The sequence below is a fragment of the Staurois parvus genome, unplaced genomic scaffold (genome assembly GCF_062004578.1).
Source record: "Staurois parvus isolate SC_StPar_1 unplaced genomic scaffold, SC_StPar_1.0 ptg000787l, whole genome shotgun sequence".
Lineage (NCBI taxonomy): Eukaryota > Metazoa > Chordata > Amphibia > Anura > Ranidae > Staurois > Staurois parvus.
Genome location: NW_028318583.1, coordinates 1558 through 20679, shown reverse-complemented (window position 1 = coordinate 20679; position 19122 = coordinate 1558). Strand labels below are relative to the sequence as shown.

At 53.8% G+C, this 19122-nt stretch overlaps 1 protein-coding gene across 1 annotated transcript; it reads left to right on the top strand.

Annotated features, from left to right (window-relative positions):
- Positions 1 to 15948: 15948 nt before the first annotated feature.
- LOC149444324 (uncharacterized) lies at positions 15949 to 18865 on the top strand (the record flags this gene model as incomplete). The annotated part of the gene is made up of 3 exons (XM_089654670.1): positions 15949 to 16104; positions 17804 to 18092; positions 18198 to 18865. Coding segments are annotated over exons 2-3 (897 nt in total), but the record flags the coding sequence as incomplete, so codon positions are not given.
- Positions 18866 to 19122: the final 257 nt, after the last annotated feature.

The following is a 19122-nucleotide window of genomic DNA, read 5'->3' as shown; positions in this document are numbered from 1 at the left end:
CCCTCCCCCACTCTCCCTGTGCACTATATGTTCCCCCCTGCTGCCCAGGATCCCCTGTGTGCCCCCCCCCCCCCCCCCCCCGGTGCTGCTGGCTTCCCTCCTCTCCTTCCTACTGGCAGCTGCAAGCACACAATAGGATCCTTCAAGCTGGAGAATGGGGGACGGGCCCAGTAAATATGTCACATATACCAGCCTCTTCCATTCCTGAACGAACACAATAGTAATCGGTACCAATCGCTCATTGTGTTCATTCATAATGGGCAGCACAGTGGCTAAATGGTGAGCACTGCCTCCTGGCAGTACTCAGGTCACTGGTTCGAATCCCAACCACGGCACCACCTGCCTGGAGTTTGCATGTCCTCACTGTGCCTGCGTGGGTTTCCTCCGGGTACTCCGGTTTCCTTTCACACTCCAAAGAAATGCTGGGAGGTGAATTGGCTCCTGCCTAACTTGGCCCTAGTATGTGTACGTATGAATGTGAGTTAGGGACCTTAGATTGTACGCTCCTCGGGGGCGGGGCCTGATGTGAATGGACAATATGTATGTACAGTGCTGAGTACATTGATGGTGATATATAAATACCTGAAATAAATAACGGAAGCATAGAAAACTGTTTTTTTTGGGGGGGACCCTCTCAGGTTGGCTGTATGGGGCCCTGTGGTTTCTAACAGCAGCCCTGGCAATACCACTGGTGGGGGGATGACTAGTCCCAGGGTTTGCATGGTCGGCTCTCTGAACTTGGTTTAGCATACAGCCAATGAGTGTGGAGGTGACCTTGCATTTCCCACATGTGGTCTGGGTCTCCTCCGGGGAAGCAGAAGGCAATCAGGACATCCTCCAGGCCCACGACCACGAAGACAACAATGAAACCCCAAAAGATGGTTTTACCAAAATGAAGAGAGTGGCCGGTGCAATACAAAGTCTGAACGGCAGGACAAATGGACGGTCGTTGGGCGGTTGAGGTTTTTTCTTCTGGTGGGTGTCAGGCAGACGTGCGATTCGTTTCATTACCAATCGAAATTCAGACAAAATTTTCGTTAGTCGAAGTTTCAGATGTATCAAAATTTCTGCATCACAAAAGTAACGAATTTCAACGAATCCGAATGAAATTATAATGAAATGAATTATCTGAATCTCGAATAATTATTTCAAGTTGAAATGGAAACATTGCAATAAATACAGTACAGGTGAGATGAGGATTCCTACTTCATAGAATAGACTAGAATAGAATAAACCAGAATAGAAAATAAAGGAATAGAAAGATTGATGAGACAGATATTACTAAGCGTGTGATTGTGTGAAACGCGTTGCCAGCCTGTCGGTCCATTGTGCTGCTTGTCCCATTTCTGGACAAAGGACTTTTCATGTTTCATCGAGCCTCTGGTGGGCGGCCATCGTCTTTTCTCTTTTGTTATAGAATAGAATGGAATTTTTTCTTTTGCATGGGGTCCTCTTTAAGACCTGAAGGGCCCAGTATAAATAATTTAAAAAAAAATGTTCTTGTATAGATGAAAGGAATCCCCAACTGTGTAAATGAAGGACCTATGGAAAGTTTTTTTACATATAAATGGCGGGGGGTTCCCCCATATTTTATACCAGGTCTTTGAAGTCTGGTATGAATGGAGGACCCCACACCAAAAAAGGCACAAGGTTCCACCCTAAATTCTTAGACCCCACACAAAAATCCAGAAAAAAAGGGGTCTCCCCCAAAAATCCACAACAGAGTACACACTCTCAACGTGGGGTTCCCCCCTGGCAAAGCACCTTCTCTCCAAATTGAGGAGGACAAGGACCACTTCCCTACAGCCCTGGCCCAGTGATTGTGGGTGTCTGCAGAAGGGGGGCTTATCAGAATTTGGTGACCCCCTTTAATAATAAGGGGCTCCTAGGCACCCCCACTCATGCACAAAAAAATGTCAACTGTAAACAAAACACTCAGATTTTGAAAAATCTGTTACTATAAAATCGATTCGCTGATCCTCCGATTCATCATCATTCACATTGTCCAGTGAAGTGGATCTACGCCAATCACAATGCCCGATGCCCCGACACACATGTGATCCCAATGACAGCCTGCCTGCTACTGACAGCTGATATAAACAAAGGGGCGGGATCTCCCAGGTCATGTCAATGACCATATATGGAGATGACCGCTGTGTGTCGGCAATCCCAGCTCTGGCCAGCTTGTCTTTAAGTTGTTCTGAAAAGTCGAGGCAGATCTGATGTTTGGGCCCACAATCCACCTACGAAATTTGGAAATGTATTCCTTACTGGGCCTTCAGTCCTGGCAGAGTCTACTTGGAGGGACTCCACAGCGGCAGTTCGGCGTGGATCATCATATGGTTTGGTCAACACAACATACAAGGGGGAATCGCTGGTCATGACCTCAATTCCTTGTTCCAGGAGGTGAAAGGCTCAGGCCTGAGATGATGAAGCCCATCTTAGTCTGTTGGTGGTCTTGGATTGCAAGGAGTTGTGAAATAAAGAGGCACTGCAAAAAAACAGGAACTGTCTGTGGTGTCCAGAAAAACCAACCTATAGGGGTGCATTGGGCTCCAGCTTGGCTGATGAGGATAAGCCTGTAGAGGCTGATGGACCAGTGGAGAGTGTAGCTGAACTGGTGGCCCTGGAGCTGGAAATACTTTCTGTGAACTTCGAGCCCAGAGATCTTCATCTTGGTGATTGGTGAAGTTTCTCCCGTAGCCCGTTGTGCTTCCTACTGACACGGAACTTCCTGGCAGGAGATTCGTGAGCAGGGTCCAACATGGTGGGTCGGCAGCAGAAATCACATGATGGCTGAGTAACATGAACTGCATATTGCAGAAAGTTCCAATAAGGTACAAGTAGGCCCGGTGGGTGTGCACAGCCATCCAGAGCCGTATACGTTGGACACAGAACCAACAATTCATGTCCTCCCTCCTCCGCTGATGTCGCCTCATTCCATTCATAGCCCAGAAAATACCTACTGGATGGTGTCACCTAGGTGTGGTCCGTGACCCCGCACCCCCATGGTGACGCTACTGCTCAGAATAGTCCAGGTAAGCGGCAGGCCAGCCAGTCATGTCATATTATACAAAGGAAAGCCGGTGATTGGACAGTACCGGCCCCTTCCAGGGCTGCGGCTTCAATACCGGTTTGGTTGGAGGAGATGGCCGGTGTTGGTTCCGGGAATTATGGAAGTCTGTGGGTTACGTGACAGAGAGTTCCGAGGGAACGTGGTACAATCACTGAACACCTTACAATCAATATGCTGAGGGAACGTCATGTGATTGGTCTACCAAAGGAACGTTGTCCAAGCTGTGTCCTGAGGGACCGTCGCACAATCCGAGTACGAATGGAATGCTGGAAGACGATGCATCTGAGGAAAGTGGTAGAATGGTTGTCCCCAGAGAAGGTTGGAGAGTGTATGGAGGGAATGATGGGCTGTGTATGGGAAGAAATGGCGGATGTGGAAGAGGGGAGATATACTGTATGGTGACCATGAGAAGGATAATTCCTGGTGGGGCGATATTTGGTAATGGGTGGGGGGGGGCAAATATAGGGAGCAATTTGGGGTGTTGGGTGAGGGAATTAGGTTGTTGGGGGAGATATTAGGTGTGGAGGTAAATGATGAGGGAACATATATGTTTGCATTGTATGTAGCACTACCCCTATGAGGGCCTGCTCATAACTGGCTCCTCTGCCCCTGCACAGCCAGGCAACAAGCATTTTCTCCGCTTTTGTCCAGACACAATGGAACGGTCTCTGAGCTTGGTTTTGTTGTTGGTTTTGTTTATTCGTAAGGGTAATAACTTGGATGGGGTAACAGGGATTATGGGATACCCAACGTGACTGAAGCAGCACATGGGGACAACTTCCTTCCTATGTACAGAGAAAGATCCCGGATTGTTCTCCATGGATACAGTCGGTCTTTACAGATTAGTTGCAGAAAGCCCTTTACGGACTGGGAGCTCTCAGGCCCCTTTGAAGATTAGCGCAGAGGTGTCTCCTCTCCCCATAGAACTGCTCCCGGCTCCACAGCCTACAGACACTACCAGCCCTCCTGGCTGCTACATGCGGCAACCTCTCCCCTGGTTAACCCCTGGGTGTGCTGATGTACTCACTCTGTCCTCCTTGCTCCCTCCTTCAGCGAGATTCCTCCTCAAACTGCGATGTTGATGAGATCTCCCCAATCCTGCCTGAGGCTAGCCTAGAGGCCAGCCCCTCCTAGACCTAGGGGATCCCTCCTAGGCCACCGACAGCCTCCTCAGCAATCCATCTTTCACCCGACCCCCCTATTAGCATGGCTCTCTCATATTTATGGGCTAGTCTTACCAAACTGCATGAGATTGGTGAGACTTCCATGAATATGCAGATTTAGGTCTCCAGGCCTTCTGCCCACTGGCTTCTGGAAGCTTCCATGGTCCTCCAGAACCAGATAGAGGCAATAGAGTCCCAACGTGCTGAGTCACTCAACCTAATTACAGGCTCACACAGTTACCATGAAAATTACAATACAAATTTACCTACAATAACACTAGTAGCACACTAGAGGGTGTTACATCCCCCTCCCCCTCAAAAAAGCCATGTCCCCATTGGCTGAAATAATATATATAAAACAATGGTTCCTGTGCCCAGGAGCAAAGGCATCCCATAAAAAAAATGGGGAGAAAAAGGGTAAAACTTGGAAGTGGGATAGGTACAAAAAAATAGTCAATATCCAAAATAGATAACTACACTTTTTTCCCATAATTTACGTGGAGCATTATATATATATATACACATCCTGACTGCAGGGCCTTGTAGCTAGAAAACATATTACAATCAGGTACATATATACATGTTTACCAACAGTTTTGTGTTCACCGAAGCACCTCCCCCTAAAAGGAAGCCAACCAGCAGCAACTGTAAGAAAGGCGGGCTAAAGCTCCAAAAAGTCTAATACTTGAGCAGGAGGACAGGCGGCCACAACGCAGCTGCAGGGGAGCCAAGAAGAACTACAACCCTCACACTATCTGTACACTCTACTGGCTGGGGGTTATAGAACTTTCTACATAAGAGTCTCTGAAGGAGGAGCCCCTCATTAGCCGCCGTCTCTTAGGCAGTATTCTTGGCTTTACCATCACGTCTTCTCCATGGGCCATACATCTGGAAAAGGGTGGATGGTATGATCTGGGCTAGTTTGTTCAATCAAAAAGGGTTTTCTGAAATATCAGCTGCTTTCCTTCGGGCTGGAATCCTGAGTCAGCCCCCCTTTTTTTTCACCAGTACATCTCTGGATTGGCCTGATGACTTTTCCGATGGGATCCCGCTTAGCCACCGTGTAGCTTCTGTTGGATCTTCCAGCCTTAACAATGACTATCCATTCCTTGTAGGTGGCCCTTCCTCAGCTCCACTCCAGCTGGATGTCCTGGAACCAGGCCAAAGCTTCTGAATTGTAAGGCCCCAGTTGGGGTCTGGGAACATGCAGGTAATCCCAAACCATCTCCTCTTCTCAATGGGGGCAGGAGGCCTCATTAATATCCTCAACATCCTTTGGGACATAAGGGAAGTCCAATCCCCACTCCAGCATGGTTCTTCTCTATACATCCCGCTGAAACCTGGAGAATCTTGGGAGATCCCTGAACTTGCCTTTCCCAGGCAGTACACAGGCCTGTGGAGACCAGATGATCCACAGATCGTGGGCCAGGTTCTGGGCTTCTTTCCTGCCCCTGGTATCCCATGGTCCTGCCTGGACTTGCTGTTGGGCATGGACAAGATCAGGTCGGTCTAGTTGCTGTCCATCTGCGCAGGGTAATGGTAGCTCCACTCCAGGTGTCCTTCCTGTCTGATCAGGGATCACGGTCTTCTCCCTACATCCTGCTTCCCCTTCAGGTAGACCCGTTTGCAGAATTTCAGCTTCTTGAGCATTTCCCCAGTCCCATTCTTCCTCTGGCTCACTTCGGGGAACACTATTGCTAGGGGCCCAGTCCAAGCCTCCAGACTGGGAGACCCCCAATCGATCTCATCCCCACTGCCACTCCCCACTGGCTCACCTGAGGAGATACGGTCATCATAATCTGGCTCCTTCCAAGTTGGACTGGTAGGGCGAACGCCTGTGGGACCACTTGAGCTGGACTGGCAACTTTCACCTCTAGTCGTGGCACCTCCTTCCCCAGGCTGCGGGCTGTGGCTATCATCCGGATACCTGACCGACTGCAGGCCTGCACACCACACACCCCTTGACTTCTTCTGGCCGATCCGGATTCCTCTCTACATACAATCCTGAGTTCAGGTCCACCGAGTAGATGACCGGTCACTGGGCACCAACCTCACCAGCGGCTCGTCACGCTGCCTACACCTCAGCCAGGCTATGTGGGTATGGTGGGTGTCCATCAGTCAGGACAAAGCAAGCGCAGTCTCCATGCCACCGAGAGCGAATCCCCTCCGGTGTTCCACCATCAGATACTCAGACATCGATTCCTGCACTTCAGGGAACCTGGCGATCTGGCCGTAAGGCTGTGGGTAACCTGCCATGTTGCTCCTCTCATCCACTCTCAGGTGCTGGGCGTACTGGTCCTGTCCTAAAGCATGGCTCCGCCCCCAGCCCAGACAATTTGGCGCCAGCACCTCCAAATTAGCAGGTGTGTTCCGGCACATTCTGTAACTCCTTCATGACCAGACTGAACCGTGCAGAAGAGGTTTCCCTATAGATATACACAAGGAACTTACACGAACTGAAGTTTGTAGGACTTGTCAGGACATGGCCCTGGATGCCAGCCATGGTTGGACAACTGGGTACAGATCATGACAAAGGCCCACAATCTTGGCCATGGTCAATGGTAAGGAGTGCGACACCTGGCCCAGGAAATATTGGCTATGTCCAATGGTGAGGAGTGCGACACCTGCCCCAGGAGATAGTGGCCATGGCCAATGGTGAGGAGTGCAACACCTGCCCCAGGAAATAGTGGCTATGTCCAATGGTGAGGAGTGCGACACCTGTCCCAGGAAATAGTGACTATGGTATATGGTAAGGAGTGCGACACCTGCCCCAGGAAATAGTGGCTATGTCCAAGGGTGAGGAGTACGACACCTGCCCCAGGAAATAGTGGCTATGTCCAATGGTGAGGAGTGCATCACCTGCCAAAGGAAATATTGGCTATGGCCAAGGGTAAGGAGTATGACACCTGCCCCAGGAGATAGTGGCTATGGCCAATGGTGGGGAGTGCGACACCTGTCCCAGGAAATAGTGGCTAAGGCCAATGGTGAGGAGTGCGACACCTGCCCCAGGAAATAGTGGCTATGGCCAATGGTGAGGAGTTCGACACCTGCCCCAGGAAATAGTGGCTATGGCCAATGGTGAGGAGTGCGACACCTGCCCCAGGAAATAGTGGCTATGGGCAATGGTGAGGAGTGCAACACCTGCCCCAGCAAATAGTGGCTATGGCCAATGGTGAGGAGTGCGACACCTGCCCAAGAAATAGTGGCTATGGCCAATGGTGAGGAGTGTGACACCTGCCCCAGCAAATAGTGGCTATGGCCAATGGTGAGGAGTGCGACACCTGCCCCAGGAAATAGTGGCTATGGCCAATGGTGAGGAGTGCGACACCTGCCCCAGGAAATAGTGGCTATGGCCAATGGTGAGGAGTGCGACACCTGCCCCAGGAAATAGTGGCTATGGGCAATGGTGAGGAGTGTGACACTGTCAGGGAGCGAGGAGCCAGGAAGAATGGTCGCCAGAGCCGGGATCAGGAGCCAGGAAGAATCGTCACCAGAGCCGGGATCAGGAGCCAGGAAGAATCGTCACCAGAGCCGGGATCAGGAGCCAGGAAGAATCGTCACCAGAGCCGGGATCAGGAGCCAGGAAGGATGATCGCCAGAGCCGGGGTCAGAAGCCAGGAGGAGTCTTAGCCAAAGCCGAGTCGGTATCCAGGAAAGCAATGAGTAGCTAAACAGGAGCTTGCTGCTGTGCAAGAGACAGGACACGAATGCAATGGACAGCTACAAATAGCAGACTTATATGTGATAAGCCGCCACCTCCTGGGGGAGGAGTCGCAGAGGGCTGAAAGCATAAAGGATCCCACAATGCTTTGCAGACACCTAAGATGGATGCCAGCACATGGAGCAGCACAAGCCCTGGGGAAAGGTAGGACCTTGACAGTACCTCCTCCTCAAGGACCCCTCCCCCTCCGCGGCTCAACATAAGGCTTTTGGGGAAAACGGTCGTGAAAAGCGCGGAGGAGGGCAGGAGCATGAACATCCGCGGAAGGAACCCAGGAACGCTCCTTGGGACCATAACCACGCCAATGCACCAGGAACTGCACCCGACCACGAACCAATCGAGAGTCCAGGATGCGGCTCACCTCATACTCCTCATGACCGTCAACCCAGATAGGACGAGAGTGAGGCAGTAAAGCGATTACAGACCAGAGGCTTCAACAGGGATACGTGGAATACATTGGAGATACGCATCCCAGGAGGAAGAGCAAGGGCATAGGCAACCGGGTTCACCCTGCGGAGGATGCGGAAAGGACCAACAAAACGGGGAGCCAGTTTCGGTGTGGGCACCCGAAGATTGAGGTTACGAGTGGACAACCACACCCGATCTCTGACCTGGTATGAAGGTGCCGGCAACTGTAATGGAACCGGTACCCGACCGCACTTGGGTATATTCCGTTATACCGCAGCTTTCCTGTCCGAACACCATCCACGGACCACACCCTGAAATCCCTCAGGAAAAAGACAGCACCCAGCTCTTCTTAATACAGGAAGCCAACTTCATTTATTTTAACACAAAACACAGGATATATACAGAGGGCGGGGAAACACAACCAGGAACAGGAAACACATCATCAGCCCGCCCCATCAGTGGGAGGCTGCAGGAAACACCTCATCACCCCTCCCCATCCAACCAAGACACAGAACAATGGGATGAAGCACATGGCATAGAACAATAGGCAACCACATGGCAGGGACAATACAGGGACACATGCATCCCATAAGAGTTGGCTGGACAGGAAGACACAGCACAATGGGGGGTAGCACATGGCAAACAAACAATGGACAGCCATGTGGCCGAGAACAAAGGAACACACACTATACACAAGACTCAGACATTCACATACACACCCTGTACCCCTTAACAGGCACAGGGTTGCCTTAAACATAATGGGAATTTGGGAAGATGATACAGAGGTCCCCCCACCCCCAAAAGTCACTCCCGTCACAACCTGCATGTTCCCAGACCCCAACTGGGGCCTTACAATTCAGAAGCTTTGGCCTGGTTCCACCCTGGCAGGACCATGGGATACCAGGGGCAGGAAAGAAGCCCAGAACCTGGCCCACGATCTGTGGATCATCTGGTCCCCACAGGCCCGTGTACTGCCTGGGAAAGGCAAGTTCAGGGATCTCCCAAGATTCTCCAGGTTTCAGCGGGATGTATAGAGAAGAACCATGCTGGAGTGGAGATTGGACTTCCCTTATGTCCCAAAGGATGTTGAGGATATTAATGAGGCCCTCCTGCCCCCATTGGGAAGAAGAGATGGTTTGGGATTACCTGTGTAACGGAACCGGTACCCGACCGCACTTAGGTATATTCCGTTATACCGCAGCTTCCCCTGTCCGAACACAAATCCACGGACCACACCCTTGAAATCCCTCAGGAAAAAGACAGCACCCAGCTCTTCTTAATACAGGAAGCCAACTTCATTTATTTTAACACAAAACACAGGATATATCCAGAGGGCGGGGAAACACAACCAGGAACAGGAAATACATCATCAGCCCGCCCCATCAGTGGGAGGCTGCAGGAAACACCTCATCAGCCCTCCCCATCCAACCAGGACACAGAACAATGGGATGAAGCACATGGCATAGAATAGGCAACCACATGGCAGGGACAATACAGGGACACATGCATCCCATAATCCCATAATAGTTGGCTGGACAGGAAGACACAGCACAATGGAGGGTAGCACATGACAAACAAACAATGGACAGCCATGTGGCCGAGAACAAAGGAACACACACTATATACACAAGACTGGGACATTCACATACACACCCTGTACCCCTTAACAGGCACAGGGTGCCTTAAACATAATGGGAATTTGGGAAGATGATACAGAGGTCCCCCCACCCCCAAAAGTCACTCCCGTCACAGCAACCGTCTACGATCAGCCTGGAGCTTCTGGCGCTGTGCTGAGTCCTTCAAGGACCTCTGGATCTGCCCCCACGAGGAACGCAGGGCAGCAAGATGGTTATCCACAGCCGGAATGTCCTGTGGCAAGAACAACTCAGGCAATACAGCGGGTTGGAACAATGCCCAGGTGTGACCAGGGACGCTCCCCATTGGGAATGGGTTGCAGAAGGCCCAATGGAAGATGCCGAGATTTATTCTGGGCACAGACAGAACATGCCGCTACATATGAGGCGATGTCGGAACGGAGAAATGGCCACCAGAATAAATGAGAAACGACCCAGGACAACTGGTTCCTCCCTGGATAACTGACTGGCAGTCTTGGAATTATGGTAGGTACGCAGCAAGCGGGTGCGCAATCCCTCAGGTACGAAACATCTACCAGCCGGTCTCTCAGAGGTAGCATCAGTTTGAGCCACCAAAATCTGCTCCTCAAGGGGAGAAGTCAGGCTGGTACAAATGGCAGCCAAGATCTGATCCGGAGGTATGACCGAGGTCGGCTCAGAGTCCTCCCTGGACAGCTCAGAGTATTGCCGCGACAAGGCATCAGCCCTGACATTCTTGGAGCCAGGCAAATAGGAGACCGCATAGTTAAAACGCGACAAGAACAGAGCCCATCTGGCCTGACGGGGCGTCAACCTCTTAGCCTCCGAGAGATACATCAGGTTCTTGTGGTCAGTGAGAATGAGGACCGGAACCGCAGAACCCTCGAGCAGGTGCCTCCATTCCTTGAGAACCTGAATAATGGCCAACAACTCCCTGTCTCCAATCTGGTAGTTGCACTCTGCGGAGGAAAGCTTCCTGGAGTAGAACCCACAGGGAAGTAGGGGTCCATCGGGCAACCGACGCTGAGACAGGAGAGCGCCTACTCCCATCTCAGATGCATCAAGCTCGAGGACAAAAGGCAACCCAGGATTGGGATGAGACAGTATCGGAGCCGAAGCGAAGGCGGATTTCAGAGCTTCGAAAGCGAAGATGGCCTCGGATGGCCACTCGTGGAGATTACTGCCCTTCTTGGTCAGATCTGAGAGAGGCTTGGCCAGCATGGAGAAGTTCCTGATAAACTTCCGATAATAGTTGGTGAATCCCAAAAAGCGCTGAATGGACCGAAGACCACTGGGACGAGGCCGCTGCAGAACCACCGAAACCTTCTGAGGGTCCAAGGAAAATCCCACAGCAGAAATGATGTAGCCCAAAAAGGCAACCTGGGATCGGTGAAATTCACACTTCTCAAGCTTACAGAAAAGCTCGTTCTCACGTAATCGTTGCAGCACCCGCTTAACATCCTGTATATGAGCCTCCATAGACGCAGAGTAAACCAGGATGTCGTCCAAGTAGACCACCACGCACTGCTGCAACAAGTCACGCAAGATATCATTAATGAACTCCTGAAAGACTGCCGGCACGTTACACAACCCGAAGGGCATAACCAGGGATTCATAGTGATCGGTTCTGGTGTTGAACGCGGTCTTCCACTCGTCGCCCTCCTTGATCCGTACGAGGTTGTACGCCGCTCGAAGGTCGAGTTTAGTAAAGACCGTTGCTCCCTTGAAGCGGTCGAACAACTCGGTTATCAACGGAATTGGGTAAGCATTCTTAATCGTGATTTGATTGAGACCCCTAAAATCAATGCAAGGCCTCAATTCACCGCCCTTCTTTTTCACGAAGAAAAAGCCAGCTCCTGCTGGGGAAGTAGACTTGCGAATGTGCCCCCGGGAAAGCGCATCCGCAACGTACTCCTCCATGGCCTGATTCTCCGCAACCGAAAGAGGATACCCCCTGCCACGCGGAGGAGTGGCACCGGGTTGTAAGGTTATGGCACAATAGTATGGACGATGGGGAGGCAGAGCACCAGCGCGCACCTTGTCAAACATGTCCAGGTACTCCCCATAGTCAGTGGGCAACACAGAGTCCGAGGAGGCACACAACACCTTAACCGGCCCCACACTGTGAAGACCACGAGAGAATCTCGGCCGACCGCCAATTAAAGGTCGGATTGTGCTTCTCAAGCCAGGGATATCCCAAAACCACGGAGTAGTGCGGGAAAGAAATTACCTGGAAACAGGCCAACTCCCTGTGAACAGCCCCAATAGCTACTTCCACCGGCAGGGTCTCGTGGGTAACCTGCGGCGGTTGCAGGGGCCTGCCATCTATCGCCTCGAGAACCAATGGGGTAACTCGAGCCTGCAGAGGAATGGAGTGCTGGGCAGCAAACGAACTGTGTAACTGTGTATAAACAACTCGCCAGCACCAGAGTCTACCAACGCCTGGGCCGTCACCGAGCCTTCTGCCCAAGAGAGGACAACGGTGATTAGCGGTATATCTTTGCGGGAAACCGGGGACGAGGAAACTCCACCCAAGATCTGTCCCCGACAGGATCTCAGGTGCGAGCGTTTCCCGGACGGACCTGACAGGACTGCCGAAAATGCCCACCGAGACCACAGTACAGGCAGCGACCCTCCCGACGCCGAGAGGCCCGCTCCCCCTCGGAAAGGCGAGCAAACCCCAGTTGCATGGGCTCACCACCAGACAAACCATCCCCAGGAGGCGTGGGAGGAGAGGGAGGAACGGACGGGACAAAAAACAAAGGCGCCAATCGGTTAGGAGGCCTCCGCAGACGCTCCTTAAGTGAAGGCCTCTCCCTGAGCCTGGTGTCAATCAAGATTAGGAAGGAAATGAGTGCTTCGAGCTCCACAGGCAGTTTTTTGGCTGCAATCTCGTCCTTCACCGCATCTGAAAGGCCATGAGAGAAAGCAGCCACCAGAGCCTCATTCTTCCAACCCACCTCTGCCGCCAGGGTACGAAATTCTATGGCGTACTCGGCAACGGTCCGTGAACCCTGATGCATGGTCATGAGCAGTTTGGCAGCAGAGGTGGAGCGAGCCGGCACATCGAATACCTTACGGAAGGAGGCAACAAAACCGGCAAACTCGTGAATCACCGGGTCATTCCTCTCCCATAAGGGGTTCGCCCAGGCCAAGGCCTTGTCTGAGAGCAGCGAGATTAGGAAGCCCACCTTAGACCTCTCCGTAGGAAAAGCGTGGGGTATCAATTCAAAATATATGCCCACTTGGTTAGGGGAACCCCGACACTGACTCGGCTCACCCCCAAAGCGCTGTGGAAGGGGGGCTGAACCAGTCATATCTCTGGGCACCGCAGGTGCAGCAGCAGATGCAGAAGTAGGCGCAACAACCGGAGCAACAGCGGGAGCGACCACCAGAGTGACAACCGGCCTAATAGCACCAGGAGCAAGGTGCGCTGTGTGTGCAAGCAGAGTCTGCAACGCCTGAGCGAACTGATCCAACAAGAGATCCTGATGATCAAGTCTGGCAACCAACATAGGGAGCGAGGGCGTACCTGCACCGTCAGGATTCATGGCATTCGTGTAGTGTCAGGGAGCGAGGAGCCAGACACACAAGGAGGTGCAATTAAAGGTAGGTTTATTAATATAAAAACACAAGAATCTATGCAAGTCCAACAGCGGAAATCGTAGCCAAAGCCGGGATCAGGAGCCAGGAAGAATGGTCGCCAGAGCCGGGGTCAGGAGCCAGGAAGAATGGTCGCCAGAGCCGGGGTCAGGAGCCAGGAAGAATGGTCGCCAGAGCCGGGGTCAGGAGCCAGGAAGAATGGTCGCCAGAGCCGGGGTCAGGAGCCAGGAAGAATGGTCGCCAGAGCCGGGGTCAGGAGCCAGGAAGAATGGTCGCCAGAGCCGGGGTCAGGAGCCAGGAAGAATGGTCGCCAGAGCCGGGGTCAGGAGCCAGGAAAAATGGTCGCCAGAGCCGGGGTCAGGAGCCAGGAAAAATGGTCGCCAGAGCCGGGATCAGGAGCCAGGAAGAATGGTCGCCAGAGCCGGGGTCAGGAGCCAGGAAGAATGGTCGCCAGAGCCGGGGTCAGGAGCCAGGAAGAATGGTCGCCAGAGCCGGGGTCAGGAGCCAGGAAGAATGGTCGCCAGAGCCGGGGTCAGGAGCCAGGAAGAATGGTCGCCAGAGCCGGGGTCAGGAGCCAGGAAGAATGGTCGCCAGAGCCGGGGTCAGGAGCCAGGAAGAATGGTCGCCAGAGCCGGGGTCAGGAGCCAGGAAGAATGGTCGCCAGAGCCGGGGTCAGGAGCCAGGAAGAATGGTCGCCAGAGCCGGGGTCAGGAGCCAGGAAGAATGGTCGCCAGAGCCGGGGTCAGGAGCCAGGAAAAATGGTCGCCAGAGCCGGGGTCAGGAGCCAGGAAAAATGGTCGCCAGAGCCGGGGTCAGGAGCCAGGAAGAATGGTCGCCAGAGCCGGGGTCAGGAGCCAGGAAGAATGGTCGCCAGAGCCGGGGTCAGGAGCCAGGAAGAATGGTCGCCAGAGCCGGGGTCAGGAGCCAGGAAGAATGGTCGCCAGAGCCGGGGTCAGGAGCCAGGAAAAATGGTCGCCAGAGCCGGGGTCAGGAGCCAGGAAGAATGGTCGCCAGAGCCGGGGTCAGGAGCCAGGAAGAATGGTCGCCAGAGCCGGGGTCAGGAGCCAGGAAGAATGGTCGCCAGAGCCGGGGTCAGGAGCCAGGAAGAATGGTCGCCAGAGCCGGGGTCAGGAGCCAGGAAGAATGGTCGCCTGAGCCGGGGTCAGGAGCCAGGAAGAATGGTCGCCAGAGCCGGGATCAGGAGCCAGGAGAAGTCTTAGCCAAAGCCGAGTCGGTATCCAGGAAAGCAATGAGAAGCTAAACAGGAGCTTGCTGCTGAGTAACAGAGAGGACACGAATGCAATGGACAGCCACAAACAGCAGACTTATATGTGATAAGCCGCCACCTCCTGGGGGAGGAGCCGCAGAGGGCTGAAAGCATAAAGGATCCCACAATGCTTTGCAGACACCTAAGATGGATGCACATGGAGCAGCACAAGCCCTGAGGAAAGGTAGGACCTTGACAGACGCCCGCCCAGGAAATAGTGGATATGGGCAATGGTGAGGAGTGCGACACCTGCCCCAGGACTGGGTTTTGAACAGACCTTAAAACCTCAGCCGTGGTTGGACAACCGAGAGACACAGCAACATCACCAGGACACAGTGACTCGCCCCGGTTGCTATGGGTGACAACAAATGAACCCATCCACTCTTCAGGATATATTGGCACACGGTCACTATTTAGGGCGGTCACCTCCCCCCTTTATAACCGAACACGTTAATAACACGGCTTCTGGGGCTGATAAAGGCGGCAATTAAACTCACTTGGTGCCTTATCTGCATGAAGTCATCCCCAGATCCCGTGTCATTCATATGTGTTCGGTTATAAGGGATGAGGTGGCCCCCTCTCACTAGTCCCGGCTATGATCAGAGAGCTGGACCCGTGCCCCCCCAACATGTGATCTCCCAGCATGGCTGCTACAGGCCACAGCACACGGATAGGACCTGTGATAGCACAGCCATGGTCCATCTATTGGGAGGTCTCCACCCTTCTGCCCGCTGGCTTCTGGAAACTTCCATTGGCCTCCAGAACCAGGTGGAGGCAAAAGAGTCCCGGCCTGCTGCGTCCCCCAGCCTGACCTGCAATAACCCGACCTAATTACTCACACAGACCCCCGGAGTCACACCATCATGGGTTTACCCGCACTACCAGGACACTAGGGGGGCCACATGTATGTAACATGACATCATACCTATATATACATACAGTGGTGGGGGAGGGAAGTCAGTCACACACCATGAGGGGGAATAGAACAGAGGAATACGATAAGCTGATTGGTCGTTACATCCTCTCCCCTCCTCCACCAATATGGCTACCTTCTCCCGGCTACACGCAGTCCCCGCCCTCTGCCCCAACAAAGATGGCGGCCAGGAGGCGACACACCTTAAGACAGGTGGGCGGAACCGGAAACTGGAAGCCAAATCACTCCGAGAGCCACATATCCGGAAAGGGCGGAGTCACAACCAGACAGAGTCCTGGAACGCACAGGCACTTCCGGGTATCAAGAGAGCGAGGAGGAGGTGAGAGACCCCCGAATATTCCCTGTACCCCCCCATCTCTGTATATACCCCCCCTCCCCCATCTCTGTATATACCCCCCCTCCCCCATCTCTGTATATACCCCCCCTCCCCCCATCTCTGTATATACCCCCCTCCCCCCATCTCTGTATATACCCCCCTCCCCCCATCTCTGTATACACCACCCCTCCCCCCACCTCTGTATATACCCCCCTCCCCCCACCTCTGTATATACCCCCCTCCCCCATCTCTGTATATACCCCCCTCCCCCCATCTCTGTATATACCACCCCTCCCCCCATCTCTGTATATACCACCCCCTCCCCCCATCTCTGTATATACCCCCCCTTCCCCCATCTCTGTATATACCCCCCTCCCCCCATCTCTGTATATACCCCCCCTCCCCCCATCTCTGTATACACCACCCCTCCCCCCATCTCTGTATACACCACCCCCCTCCCCCCATCTCTGTATACACCACCCCTCCCCCCACCTCTGTATATACCCCCCTCCCCCCATCTCTGTATACACCACCCCTCCCCCCACCTCTGTATATACCCCCCCCCTCCCCCCATCTCTGTATATACCCCCCCTCCCCCCATCTCTGTATATACCCCCCTCCCCCCACCTCTGTATACACCACCCCTCCCCCCACCTCTGTATATACCACCCCTCCCCCATCTCTGTATATACCCCCCTCCCCCCATCTCTGTATATACCACCCCCCTCCCCCATCTCTGTATATACCACCCCTCCCCCCATCTCTGTATACACCCCCCCTCCCCCCATCTCTGTATATACCACCCCTCCCCCATCTCTGTATATACCCCCCCTCCCCCCATCTCTGTATATACCCCCCCTCCCCCCACCTCTGTATATACCCCCCTCCCCCCACCTCTGTATATACCCCCCTCCCCCCATCTCTGTATATACCCCCCTCCCCCATCTCTGTATATACCCCCCTCCCCCATCTCTGTATATACCCCCCTCCCCCCATCTCTGTATATACCCCCCTCCCCCCATCTCTGTATATACCCCCCTCCCCCCATCTCTGTATATACCCCCCTCCCCCCACCTCTGTATATACCCCCCTCCCCCCACCTCTGTATATACCACCCCCCTCCCCCCACCTCTGTATATACCACCCCTCCCCCCATCTCTGTATATACCCCCCCTCCCCCATCTCTGTATATACCCCCCTCCCCCCATCTCTGTATATACCCCCCTCCCCCCATCTCTGTATATACTCCCCTCCCCCCATCTCTGTATACACCACCCCTCCCCCCATCTCTGTATATACTCCCCTCCCCCCATCTCTGTATATACCCCCCTCCCCCCATCTCTGTATATACCCCCCTCCCCCATCTCTGTATATACCCCCCTCCCCCCATCTCTGTATATACCCCCCATCTCTGTATATACCCCCCCTCCCCCCATCTCTGTATATACCCCCCTCCCCCCATCTCTGTATATACCCCCCTCCCCCCATCTCTGTATATACCACCCCCTCCCCCCATCTCTGTATATACCCCCCTCCCCCCATCTCTGTATATACCACCCCCTCCCCCCATCTCTGTATATACCCCCCATCTCTGTATATACCCCCCTCCCCCCATCTCTGTATATACCCCCCTCCCCCATGCAGATTAGTCTCCTATTAGTGGTGGCGGGTTGGCAATGTTCCTCTTCTTTTCTTCCTATAGGCCGTTCCCCACAATTCCTGACTCCGCCCTCTTCCCGGGTCTCTGGGCACCAGGTGGGGGATGGGAGATGAAGCCACTTCTGATAGGTTGGTGAGAGATGCACCGGCCCCCAACCAGAAGATGAATCTCCTCCTGCGCGGGCTCCTCCTCTTCCTGATCGGAGTCTTCCTGGCGTTGGTCCTGAACCTCCTCCAAGTCCAGAGGAACGTCACCCTCTTCCCCCCCGACGTGCTGTCCAGCCTCTTCTCCTCGGCCTGGTGGGTGCCGCTGTGCTGCGGGACGGCTGCAGGTGAGTGTGGCGGGACATGGCCGCCATATTGCCGCATGACTTCCACCAATCCCGTACCAGGATCCGCCATGTGTCTTCTGTGCCTAACCTCTCCTCTCTTCACAGCCGCCATCGGACTCCTGTACCCCTGTATTGACCGCCAGCTGGGGGAACCCCACAAGTTCAAGCGGGAATGGTCCAGCGTCATGCGCTGTGTGGCCGTGTTCGTGGGAATAAATCACGCCAGCGCCGTATCCTTCCACCATTGTCTACAGAGAGTGCCGGAATTCAGGCAGAGATCGTCCCTCTCCTCCTCCTCCACCTCCTCCTTCACGTCCACCTCCTCCACCACCTCCTCCTCCTCCACCATTGTCTACAGAGAGTGCTGGAATTCAGGCAGAGATCGTCCCTCTCCTCCTCCTCCACCTCCTCCTTCACGTCCACCTCCTCCACCACCTCCTCCTCCTCCACCATTGTCTACAGAGAGTGCCGGAATTCAGGCAGAGATCGTCCCTCTCCTCCTCCTTCACGTCCACCTCCTCCACCACCTCCTCCTCCTCCACCATTGTCTACAGAGAGTGCCGGAATTCAGGCAGAGATCGTCCCTCTCCTCCTCCACCTTCACCTCCTCCACCACCTCCTCCTACACCTCCTCCTCCCCAACCATTGTCTACAGAGAGTGCCGGAATTCAGGCAGAGATCGTCCCTCTCCTCCTTCACCTTCACCTCCTCCACCACCTCCTCCTACACCTCCTCCTCCTGCACCATTGTCTACAGAGAGTGCCGGAATTCAGGCAGAGATCGTCCCTCTCCTCCTTCACCTTCACCTCCTCCACCACCTCCTCCTACACCTCCTCCTCCTCCACCATTGTCTACAGAGAGTGCCGGAATTCAGGCAGAGATCGTCCCTCTCCTCCTCCACCTCCTCCTTCACGTCCACCTCCTCCTCCACCTCCTCCACCATTGTCTACAGAGAGTGCCGGAATTCAGGCAGAAATCGTCCCTCTCCTCCACCTCCTCCTCCACCACCTCCTCCTACACCTCCTCCTCC